The sequence below is a fragment of the Sus scrofa genome, chromosome 7 (assembly GCF_054392235.1).
Source record: "Sus scrofa isolate SSC_HxYL_T2T_F1_AM1 chromosome 7, Sscrofa_HxYL_maternal_Yorkshire_Landrace_v2.0, whole genome shotgun sequence".
In the NCBI taxonomy this organism is placed as follows: domain Eukaryota; kingdom Metazoa; phylum Chordata; class Mammalia; order Artiodactyla; family Suidae; genus Sus; species Sus scrofa.
In genome coordinates this window covers 62,524,329-62,536,594 of record NC_139389.1, presented here as the reverse complement: position 1 = coordinate 62,536,594, position 12,266 = coordinate 62,524,329, and the positions used below count along the sequence as shown (strand labels likewise).

Below are 12,266 nucleotides of genomic sequence, written 5' to 3'. Positions count from 1 at the left end.
TGAAACCGGGGTTGATCATACGCCTCACCTCAGGGACCTCATCCCAGGGAGGAGCTGGAGCTGATTGCACATTTCACCTCAGGGTGGAACTGTGGTTGACCTCCTACTCTCTTCAGGGTGTGCTAGTATAGACCCCCCCAACTCACTTCAGGGTGGAACTGAGGTTGAACCTACATCTAATTTCCCAGTGGACCTGGTCACATCTCACTTCAGGTAGAACTAGAGTTGATCCCACATCTCATCGCAGGTGGACCTGGAGCTGAGCCCACACTCACCTCAGGGCTGCACTGTGGTCAATCCCACACTCACTTCAGGGTGGAACTAGGTTGATCCCACACCTCACCTTAGGTAGGAATGGGGTTGATCCCATACCTCGCCTCAGGGTGTAGCTGGGATTGATCCTACGCCTCACCTCAGGGTCGAGGCAGAATTAATCCCACACTCACCTCAGACAGAACTGGCACTGACCCCACACTCGCCTCAGGGTCCAGCTGGGGTGGATCCCACACTCACCTCCACCAGAGTGGGACTGGCTTTTGTCTCAGCAACTGTTCAAATGGAGCACCGAATGGGCTCTTCCCTCTGTCTCCGCTGGGGTGAAATGACCAACGTGGGGAGGCTGACCTGCCTCCTCAAACAGGCCTCAAGGCACCAGAAAGACACGTGTTTATTTCACAGGAGAAGGAAGGGGCAGCATGAGGGGCAAGGGCTTCGGTGACAGTCGCCAGTGCCCACGCCCCGCCCCCAGCCCTGCCTCTGCTCCCGGCCGCTCGCCGTCTGCCTCTCTCCGTCCCCATCAGTGACGGCAGCCCACAGGCTAGGTGAAGAAGAACAGCTGCTCCTCGTTGTCCTTGTCCAGCAGCTCATGCTCAGACGGTGCCTTCATCTTCTGAGCGGGCGGCCGGGAGCGGCACAGGAGTCTCCGGCCCCTCTGCAGGGAGCGAAGCCCGTTGAGCCTGTGCTCCCAGCTCATGGGCAGGCCCGTGGTCTAGACAGCCTGCTCTGAGGTTAGCCAGGAGCTCCTGGCCACTTGTGGTCAACAGGCAGGCAGGGGTGGGACGGCTCTGGGTGCTTGGGAGGGAGCCCACCTAGCCTGGACCAAGCCTGTTCCCTGAGGCACCGGCCCTGGGTGAGTGTGTGGATGAGTGTGCAAATGTGTGAGTGTATTGGGAGTGTGAGTCTCTGTGAATGTAATGTATCTACATTAAGTGTGGTTCTGTGTGTGTGTGTGTGTGTTTGAGAGTGTGTGTCTATGTGAGAGTGTGTATGTGTGTGTGAGTCTCTGAGTGTATGTGAGAGTGTGTGAGTCTCCGGGTGTGTTGTGTGTGTGTATTGTAAGCGTGTCTGTCTTGTCTGAGTGTATATGTGAGAGTGTGTGAATGTGTAAGGGTTGAGTGTATGAGTCTGTGTGTGTTTGAGAGTGTGTTTATGTGAGTGTGTCTATGTGTGAGTGTATGTGAAGTGTGTGTGAGTCTCTGTGTGTGTTATGTGTGTGTGTATTGTGTGTGTGTGTCTGCCTTCTGTGAGTGGATAGGTGAGAGTGTGTGTGTGTATTTATGTGAGTGTGTGTGTATGAGTGTGGGTCTATGTGTGAGTGTATGTGAGAGGGAGAGCGTATAAGTGAGTCTCCGTGTGTGTTGTGTGTGAGTGTATTGTAAGTGTGTGTGTATCTGTCTTGTATGAGTGGATAGGTGAGAGTGTGTGTGTTTCTGTGTGAGCGTACATGTGCGAGTCTATATGTCTAAGAGTGTGTGTGTGTGTGTAGGGGGAAAACAAGAGAAGCAGTGGGATGAATAAGTTCCTGCTCTCCTGCTGCAAGGGTTACGGGAGGCCCAGCAGTGGCCTCCTCTGCCTCTGAGGCCTGGGCCAAGGGCCTGCAGGCAAGTGGCCGCTCCAACCCAAGTGCTATGAGGCAGAGGCCTCAGGAACGCACTCAGGGAGCTTTGGAGGGGGTGAGCTTGGCCTGGGTCCGGCTGGAGTGCAGGCGGGGCCCTGAGGAGGGCAGGTCCTGAGGGGTAAGTAAGGCCAGTGGGCCCAGGAATGGGGACCCTGCTCTACCCTGCCGTGGCTCGGTGGCCCCATCTTTCCCCCAGAACCACAGCAATAGCGTCTGCAAAGGGTGGAGTGGGCTGGGCCAAAGCCAACAGCCCCTCCAAGACCCCTGTGCCTCCCGGTGCCACCCCTGTACCACCTGGCCCACCTTCCTCTTGATCTCTGCCTGAGCCCGAGCCTGTGCCCGCTGAAGACGCTCCTCCTGCAGCTCCTTCTGCAACTTCGCCTTCTCCTCCCGGAGTCTGGGTGGCAGCAAGAAACGGACTAAAGACTGGAGGCCCAAGTCACCAGCTCCTTGCCACACAGCCCTCCCTGCCAGGTCAGAGCCGTGCTTCCAACCCTGGCCTGTGGGGGTGCCAGCTCTGGGTCCCTACACCCAGGAGTCCCATGTTCCTGGACCCCCTTCCTGGTCTCTGGTCTACGTACTGGGGCGCCCCCATCACTGCCCAGCCTGTGTCCTTCCTGTCTGTACCTGTGGCCATCAAACCTTTGTCAGTGTCTGCTTGAGCAGGGTTGAGGACACAGAGGAAGAGCCTTGTGTGTATGGGAGAGACCTGGCTGTGTGCAGGTGGCCACGTCTCAGGGCTCTGCTAGGACTGAACGCACCCTCGCCCCACTGGGCCTGTGCTGACCTCAGCTCCCGGGTCAGGCCCTCCCCTACCCCAGCCTCTGGCAGCACAGCGCCTCTCACACTCAGTCCAGCCCGGAAAGCGCCCGTTGCTGTCCCATGTCCTAAAAGGCCAGGCCACACCCTCACTTGGGCTCCCTGATACCACACTGTGCTCCACTCTGAAAGAGGGGCTTTTTGTCCACTGGACAGAGTTTGGTGCCCAATCTGGACCCCCAGGCCCCTCGCAGCCCTGCTTCCATTTCGGCACAGGGCAGCAGGTCCTGCTCCTGGCTCCAGAGCTCCTAGAGCAGGGCCACGTCTGACCTCTGTCCCCAGTGCCAGCCCAGAGCTGGGCCCTCCCGCCGAGGGGCAGTGCATGCCCGTGACCGGCAAGGCCAGCAGGGCCCTCACCTTAATCGTCGTTCCTTCTCTTTGGTCTTCTCAGCCTGCTCGATCTTGGCCTGGGGCACATGCTCCAGGTTCTCAAGCAGCTCATCCAGCTGGTGCTCGATGGTGGCCAGCATCTGCACAGTGCCCAGGCTGGACTCCTGCTGGCCGCCCACACAGTGCCGGTACACGTCCAGCACCTTGCGGTTCAGACTCTCCAGAAGCTTGTCCTGTGAGGTGGGCAGGCCCCCCTCCAGCCAGCCGCGTGGGCCTTGCCATCCCCACACCATGGCCTGCCAGACCCCTCACTGCAACCTGGTTGACCTCCCAGGGCTGCGCCCAGCATGCAGGGAGCCCTCAGGAAGTACGAGCCAGACTGAACGTGGACACTGGGAAATGTGAGCCAGACAGAACTTGGACACCTGGACCTTTCTTGGCCACAGTGCTAGACCCCTGGCGCTCTCATGGTCAGCCAGATGTGGGGTTCCAGCAACTACTGGGGCTCAGTCCTATTCCAGGGAGCCCTCCTGTTCTGCTGCTGCACTGACCTCAGCTCCTCACAGGACCGCATTCTGTGTGGCCATGAGCAGATGAACTCCCTCTCAGCCTGTTCTTTTTTTTTTTTTTTTTTGAGTTTTTTGGGGTTTTTCACTTTTTAGGGCCACACCCGCGGCATATGGAGGTTCCCGGGCTAAGGGTTGAATTGAAGCTACAGCCGCCATCCTACACCACAGCCACAGCCACGCGGGATCTGAGCCACGTCTGTGACTGACGCCACAGCTCACGGCAATGCCAGATCCTTAACCCACTGAGTGAGGCCAAGGATCGAACCCACAACCTCATGGTTCCTAGTTGGATTCATTTCCACTGCGCTACGATGGGAACTCCTCTTAGCCGGTTCTGACACACAGAACACACTTGACACCTCCTGTCCCATGGGGTAGGCCTGGGGGTTACATGGAGAACAGCAGGCACAAAGGCTCCGGCCAGCCCCAGGGCACTAGTGAGTCTGCAGGAGGTGGGCACACCAGGCCTATTCTTGGGGCCGCCCGTGGGCCTGATGCCCAGTAGGCATCAACAGGAATCTGAGTGAACTAGTAAGCTGGCCCTGGGTGTGCTCTCAGGAGGGGGTGCCCAGTCCTGGTCTGGGGACACATCCCTGCCTCTGTGCCCTCAGCGTTCACTCACCCCCACCCCCCATCCCCAGCCTGGCCGGGATGAGCTGCCTTCTCCCACCCCCAGAGAGTCTCTTTCGGACGCACATTGTGCATTTAAGAAGTAGTTATATTTGTTGTGTTGAGGAGCTGCCTGTCCACAGGGCAGGAGGATATGGTGGCTTGGGCTTGGGGCCAAGGGTCTTGTCCAGCAGGGCCCCTGGGTCAGGCCCAGAGCCTGGAGGGTGGTAAGGGGGTCACAGCAGCCCCCAGGCCTCGATCTCCCACTGTCCAGGCTCTGGGCACTGGGCCTCCTCCCAGCAGATACCCACGAATGCCCCCACCCCAACCCAGGCCTGTGGCCACAACATGCCCTGTGCCCACCATCACCCACAGGCTGCCATCCATCCATCTGTCCAGGGGCCCTACCTCTTGATCACCCTTGTACTCGCCAAAATGGAAGACGCGGGCTTTGAGCTCCAGCTCGGCGGCCGTCTCCTCCTCCTTGGCAATGGACATCATCAGTGTGGTGATCCACTGCTTCAGCTGGTTGACCTCCCTGTCCCTGGATGGGGCACAGCACCTCTGAGTCTGCCAGCCCTAGCATGCGCAGAGGGCCCAGTGTGTGAGGCCCAGGGCTCAGGGGCCCTGGGGAGACACAGAGGTAAAGGGTAAGAGCTTTAACAGCTCACACGAAGAAAACCCAGCTTTACTGAGGCATAGAATGCACCATAAGATTATTTTTAAATGCACAATTCAGTCGTTTTTAGCATTATCACCAAGTGGCAGAGCCAACATCATAACCTAATTTTAGACCATTTTCACCACCTGCAGAGAAACCCAGCACCCATCAGCAGTCACTGCCACTGTCCCCTCTCCCTTTCTGACATCCCGTCAACATGGAGCCACAAGACCCCTGCCCCTTTGTGTCTGGCTCTTTTATTCAGGATGTTTTCCGGTCTGTCTGTGTTACAGCGTGACCACTGCTGTCCATTTATGACCATGATTAGGCTGTTGTACAGAGACCCACCCTCTGCTGATGAATCCATGCACTGGGGGATATGTGGGTAGTTTCCACCATTTGACTCTTGGGAATCATGCTACTCTAGATATTCACAGAGAGATTTGTGTGTGTGTGTTTTTGGAAGTTCCCATGCTAGGGGTTGAATCAGAGCTGTAGCCGTCGGCCTACACCACAGTCACAGCAACACGGGATCCCAGCCGTGTCTGTGATCTACACCACAGCTCACGGCAACAGCAGATCAGATTTTTTTTATGAGGATATGTTCTCAGTTCTCTTGGATATATATTTAGCAATAGAATGACAACAATCAACTTTTAAATAAAGTAATTTAAAAATTTATTTAAAAAAACTTCACAATCATGGCAGATACTGACCATCGCATGATGGGGTTTCCAGAGCAGGAATCCCGGCTCTTAGGGTTGGCATGGGTCCGTATGGTACAGGCAGCTGCGTGTAAGTCCTGGCCAGACTGAGTAGGACACTGGCCATTTAGCCAGCAGAGCCTGGGGGGCCTATGGTGACTTTGTAGCTCTGCCCACTGGCTGATGGAACGTACTGACATTTTCTTGTTCTTAGACAAAGTGCCATGGGCTGCCGCTCCTTTGCCCACTAGAGGGTCACAGCACTGCCACATGGTATAGGCCTCTGCCCCCCAGGAGCCCCCAGGCTGCAGCTCCTGTGGGACTGAGGCCAGGAGCCTGAGTGTGAGATCTGGCCAGGTGGTCTGGCCAGCTCTCCTGGGCTCTCAGAGGCCACAGAAGCTCACACACACCCTCTCCTCCACCCTAGCCAGGGCCCTTGTCCAGTGCATGCAAGTTACCTGGCACAACAACAGAGCACCCACCATAGGCACAGGTGTGACTGGGGTCAGTGGAACCTCCCTAAGGGTACATGACTGCACCTGGCTCTAGCCTGTTTCTTAAAGCTTCCTCCATGTCCAGTGCCTGGTTAGTGAACCTCTGTTACGTGGACCAGGTTGGGGGTGTGTGTATGTTATGTTGTTCTATTTCTTCTCCAGGTAATTGGGATAAAAAAATTAATTTTCAGGAAATCCTATTGTGGCTCAGCGGGTTAAAAACATCACCTCCTTGGAGTTCCTGTCCTATTGTGGCATGGCAGAAATGAATCCAACTAAGAACCATGAGGTTGCAGGTTTGATCCCTGGCCTCGCTCAGTGGGTAAAGGATCCAGCATTGCTGTGAGCTGTGGTGGAGGTCACAGACGTGGCTCTAATCCCGCATTGCTGTGGCTGTGGCGTAGGCCAGCAGCTGCAGCTCCAATTCAACCCCTAGCCTGGGAACTTCCATATGTTGCAGGTGCAGCCCTAAAAAAAAAAGCAAAAAAAAAAAAGAGTGAGAGAGAAATTAAGGAAACAATTCCACTTACCATCACATCAAAAGAGAATAAAATACCTAGGAATAATAAACCTACCTAAAGAGCAAGAGAACTGTAGCCTGAAAACCATAAGATGCTGATGGAGGAAATGAAAGATGAAACAAACAGATGGAAAGATATATCATGCTCTTGGATTGGAAGAATCAATACTGTCAAAATGACTATAATATCAAAGCCAATTTACAGATTCAATGCAATCACTATCAAATTACCAAGGGCATTATAAACAGGACTAGAACAAACAATTTAAAATTTGTATGAAAACACAAAAGACCCAAATAGCCACAGCCATCCTGAGAAAGAAAAACGGAGCTGAAGGAATCAGGCTCTCTGACTTCAGACTATACTATCAAATATAGTCATCAAAACAGTATGGTACTAGAACAAAAACAGAAATATAGATCAGTGGAACAGGATAGAGAGCCCAGAAATAAACACACACACCTATGGTCAACTAAAAATACACAATGGAGAAAAGTGGTGCTGGGAAAACTGGACAGCTACATGTAAAAGAATGAAATTGGAACACTCGCTAACACTACACAAAAATAAATTCCAAATGTATTAAAGACCTAAACACAAGGCTACGCACTATAAAACTCCTAGAGGAAAACATAGGCAGAATACTCTCTGACATAAATCACAGCAATACCTTTTTATTTCTCTATTTGTTTTTTGGTTTGTTTTTATTTTTTAGGGCCGCACCCACAGTATATGTAAGTTCCCAGGCTAGGGGTCGAATCAGAGCTGCAGCTGCCCGCCTACACCGCAGTCACAGCAACAGCAACACAAAATCCGAGCCTCATCTGCAACTTACACCACAGGTCATGGCACGCCAGATCTCCGACCCACTAAGCAAGGGCAGGGATCAAACCCACATCCTCGTAGATACTGGTCCGATTTGTTTCTGTTGCGCCACAATGGGAACTCCCACAATACCTTTTCAAGTCCACCTCCTAGAGTAATGAAAATACAAACAAACAAATGGGACCCAATTAAACTGAAAAGCTTCTGCATAGCAAGGAAACCAAAAAAAAAAAAAAAAAAAAAAAAAAAAGGCAACCAACCAGAACTTTGTTTACATTGCAAACGAAGTAAACAACAACGGATTCATCCCCAAAATATACAAACATCTCACACAGCTTTATTTAAAAAAAAAAAAAAGGAGTTCTTATTATGGCTCAGCAGGTTAAGGATGCAACATTGTCTCTATGAGATATGGGTTTGACCCCTAGCCTTGCTCAGTAGGTTAAAGATCCAGTGTTGCCATAAGCTTCAGTGTAGGTCACAGATGTGGCTCAGATCCAGTATTGCCGTGGCTATGGTGTGGGCCTCAGCTGCAGCTCCAATCTGACCCTTGGACTTGGAATTTCCATATGCCACAGGTGGGGCTATAAAAAGAAAAAAAAAATGGGCAGAAGACCTAAACAGACATTTCTCCAATGAAGAAAAAAAACAGAAACCAAAAGCACATGAAAACATGCTCAACATCACTAATTACTTGAGAAACACAAACCAACACTACAATGAGTTGGCACCTCACACTACTCAGAATGACCATCATGCAAAAGTCTACAAACAATAAATGCTGGAGAGTGTGTGGAGAAAAGGGAACCCTCCTACACTGTTGGTGGGAATGTAACCTGGTGCAACCACTATGGAGAACAGTATGGAGGTTCCTTAAAAAACTAAATACAGAACTACCATAGGATCCAGCAATCCCATTCCTGGGACTATATCCATAGAAAACCATAATCTGAAAAGATACATGGACCTCAATGTTACGGCAGCACTATTCCTAACAGCCAAGACATAGAAGCAAGCTAAATGTCCATGTACAAAGGAATGCGTAAAGAAGATACGGTACATACATACAATGGAGTATTATTCTGCCATAAAGAAAGAATGAAATAATGCCATTTGCAGCAACATGGATGGACTTAGAGATTATCATACTGAGTAAATCAGAGAAAGACACATAGCATATCATTTATATGTGAAATCTAGTGAAAATGATACAAAAGAACTTATTTATGAAACAGAAAAAACTCACAGAATTCAAAATCAAACTTATGGTTACCATAGGGGAAACCATAGGGGGAGGGATAAACTAGGAGGATGGGAATAACATACACACATGATTATATAAAATCATTAACAAGAACCTACTGCATAGCACAGGGACATCTACTCAATGGTTTATAGTAACCAATATGAGGAAAAAGAATGGATGTATGTATAACTGATGCACTTTGCTGTACAGCTGAAACTAATCCAACACTCTAAGTCAACTATACTCCACTAAAATTTTTTAAAGTGAGGGAGAAATCAAGACACTCCCAGATAAACAAAATCTGAGAGGGCTGGTAACCACTAGACCTGTCCTGCAAGGATGGCTTCGTGGGTTCCTCCCTCAGCAGACATAACACTCACCTAATGACAGATCATCAAAATGCGTGAAGGAAAAACTGACCATATTTAAAGGAGAAATAGTTCTACAGGCTGGAACAAGCAGATTGAAGGTGAGTAAGGAAATAAAGAACTTAAATAACAATAAACCAGCTCCCCTAACAGACATCAACAGAAGCCTTCACCAAAGGGCAATGGCACACACATTCTCTCAAGCGCATAGGGGACATTCTCCTGGATAGATGCAATATTAGGGCACAATTAAGTTTCAAGAGATTTAAAGAGATGGATATTATACAAGTTATCTTTTCTGTTGACAACCTGATGAAGTTAGAAATCAATAATAGGAGGAAAACTGGAAAACTTACAAAACTGTGGAACTTAAAAAACATACTTTTAAACAACCAATGTGGAGTTCCCCTTGTGGCTCAGTAGTAACAAACCTGACTAGTATCCATAAGGATGAAGGGTCAATCCCTGGCCTCGTTCAGTGGGTTAAGGATCCTGTGTTGCCACGAGCTGTGGTGTAGGTCACTGACATATCTCAGATCTAGCATGGCTGTGGCTGCGGCGCAGACCAGCAGCTGCAGCTCCAGTCAGATCCCTAGCCTGGGAATTGCCATATGCCATGGGTGTGGCCCTAAAAAGACAAACACCAACAACTTGAAAAAACAGCGAATGGATTAAAGAAGACATTACAAGGAAAACAGAGAAGAAAGGAGGATGAAAAAATGAAAACACAACATACCAAAATTTATGAGTGACAGAGATAAGGGGAGATTTTACAGCATAGTTCTTAAGAAAAATTAATTCTTTAGAATGATCTCATGATGATGGTTATACAACTATAAGTATAATAAAAATTCACTGAGTTATTTTTTTAAAGTAAAAAAAGAAAGATCTCAGATCAACAACCTAGCAAGGAATCTCTAGGAAAAAAAGAACAAACTCAACCCAAAACTAGCAGAAGGAAGGAAATAATAAACATTAGAGTTAAGAAATAAAAGTGAATAGAAAAAAATGGTTCATCAGAGAGATCAACAAAATCAACAAACTTCAGCTTTTATGGACTAAGGGAAAAAAAGACTCAAATTACTAATCAGAAGTGAAAGTGGGTGCATTACTACTGATTCTATAGAAATAAAAAGAATTATGAGAGAGAACAAAATAAATTGTATGCCCCCAAATTGATAATGTAAATGAAATTGACAAATTTCTAGAACACAAAATCTACTGAGACTAAATCATGTAAAAATAGAAAATCTGGGGAGTTTCCATGGTGACTCAGCAGGTTACAAACCTGACTAGTACCCATGAGGTTGCGGGTTTGATTCCTGGCCTCACTCGGTGGGTTACATATCTGGTGTTGCCATGAGCTGTGGTGTAGGCCGGCAGCTGCAGCTCCAATTCGACCCCTAGCCTGGGAACTTCCATATGCCACAGGTGCGCCCCAAAAAAGAAAAAAAAATCTGAATTGACCTACAACTGTTAGAAGATTAAATTAGGAATCAAAAATCTATGGAGTTCCCGTCATGACTCAGTGATTAACAAATCTGACTAGGAACCATGAGGTTGTGGGTTCAATCCCTGGCCTTGCTCAGTGGGTTAAGGATCCGGCGTTGCCGAGAGCTGTAGTGTAGTTTGCAGACGCGGCTCGGATCACACGTTGCTGTGGCTCGGGGGTAGGCCAGTGGCTACAGCTCTGATTCGACCTCTAGCCTGGGAACCTCCATATGCCACAGGAAATGGCAAAAAAGACAAAAAAAAATCTGAGACAAATCCTTTTCAAACTATTTAAAAATATTGAAGATAAGGGAACACCTCTTATTCTATGAGACCAGCATAACTATGATACCAAAGCCAGAGATAGATATTACAAGAAAAGAAACCAAAGACCACTATCTTTTATGAACATTCATGCCAAAAAACTTCAATCAAAATTAGCAAATGGAGTTCGGCAGCATAGTAAAAGGATTATGCAACAAAATCAGGCAGGACTTATTCCTGGAATGTGAGGATGATTCAACATATAAAAATTGATCATGATAATCACTTTAATAGAATAAAAGAAAAAATACAGGATCATCTCAATTGGTACCACAAAAGCAATTGACAAAATTCAACACCGATTTATAAAACACTCAGCAAGTAGGAATAGAAGGAAACTACTTTCACATAATAAAAGCCATGTATGAAAAACCCACAGCTAATATCATTACACAATGGCGAAAGAATAAAAGCTTCTTCTCTAATATCAGAAACATGGGAACAATGCCCACTTTCACCACTCTTTTCAACATAGTTCTGGAAATTTTAGCCAGAGCAATTAGGTAAGCAAAAGAAGTAGAGGCATCCAAATTGGAAAGGAAAAAGTAAAATTATCTGTTTGCAGATATTATGATCTTATATGTAGAAAACCCCCAAAAAAAATGCCATAATGAAGCTGTTAGAATTAATTACATGAGTTCACCAAAGTGGCAGGATAGCAAGTCATTAAGATCAGTTGCACTTTTACACAAGCAATGAACAGTCTGAAGAGGAAAACATCAATTCCATTCATGAGAGCATCAAAAAGAAGACAGTACCTAGGAATTAACCAAGGAGGGGAAAGAACTATAAATGAAAGCTGTAAAATGTTGCTGAAAGAAATTAAAGAAGACATAAATAGGAGTTTGCACTGTGGTGCAGAGGGTTAAGAATCTGACAGCAGCGGCTGGCATCGCCGCAGAGGTGCAGGTTTGATCCCCAGCCCAGCACAAAAGGATCCGGCAGGCATTGCCACAGTTCCAGCTGCAACTTGGATTCAATCCCTGGCCCCAGAACTTGATATGTGGAATATATAGAGAACTCTTAAAACTCAACAAAAAAATCCATAACACTAAAAAAACCTCACTCAAAAATGGGCAAAGGACTTGAGTAGACATTTCTGCAGAGAAGATACATGAATGGCCAACAAGCATATGGAAATGAGGGATATGTAAATCACATACCACGGTGCGGTACCACCTCACACCATTATGATGCAACCATCAAAAAAGGAAAAAGAAGGAGTTCCCGTCATGGCTCAGTGTTTGCCGAATCCAACTAGGAACCATTAGGTTTCAGGTTCGATCCCTGGCCTCGCTCAGTGGGTTAAGGCTCTGGTGTTGCCATGAGCTGTGGTGTAGGTCGCAGACACAGCTCGGATCCCGTGTTGCTGTGGCTGTGGTGTAGGCTGGCCGCTACAGCTCTGATT

The 12,266-nt window shown here is 48.3% G+C and overlaps 1 protein-coding gene across 29 annotated transcripts in view; it reads right to left on the bottom strand.

Moving 5' to 3' along the window:
- Positions 1–648: 648 nt before the first annotated feature.
- The window catches only part of CFAP100 (cilia and flagella associated protein 100), a 40,191-nt gene continuing 28,573 nt past the window's right edge, over positions 649–12,266 (bottom strand). For 22 of the 29 annotated variants that reach the window (XR_014810437.1, XR_014810441.1, XR_014810444.1 and 19 more), the window contains 4 exons: positions 4,633–4,768; positions 3,074–3,279; positions 2,201–2,294; positions 649–931 (listed from right to left, as the gene is read on the bottom strand). Coding sequence is in view for 17 of the 29 variants with exons in the window: in XM_084968575.1 (XP_084824701.1) it covers positions 818–931; positions 2,201–2,294; positions 3,074–3,279; positions 4,633–4,768 (550 nt within the window). In the remaining 12 variants the exon portion in view is untranslated. Of the gene's footprint in view, positions 932–2,200; positions 2,295–3,073; positions 3,280–4,632; positions 4,852–5,546; positions 7,579–12,266 lie in introns of those variants that run through there. The other 7 variants (XR_014810436.1, XR_014810438.1, XR_014810448.1 and 4 more) reach the window with 3 other exon arrangements.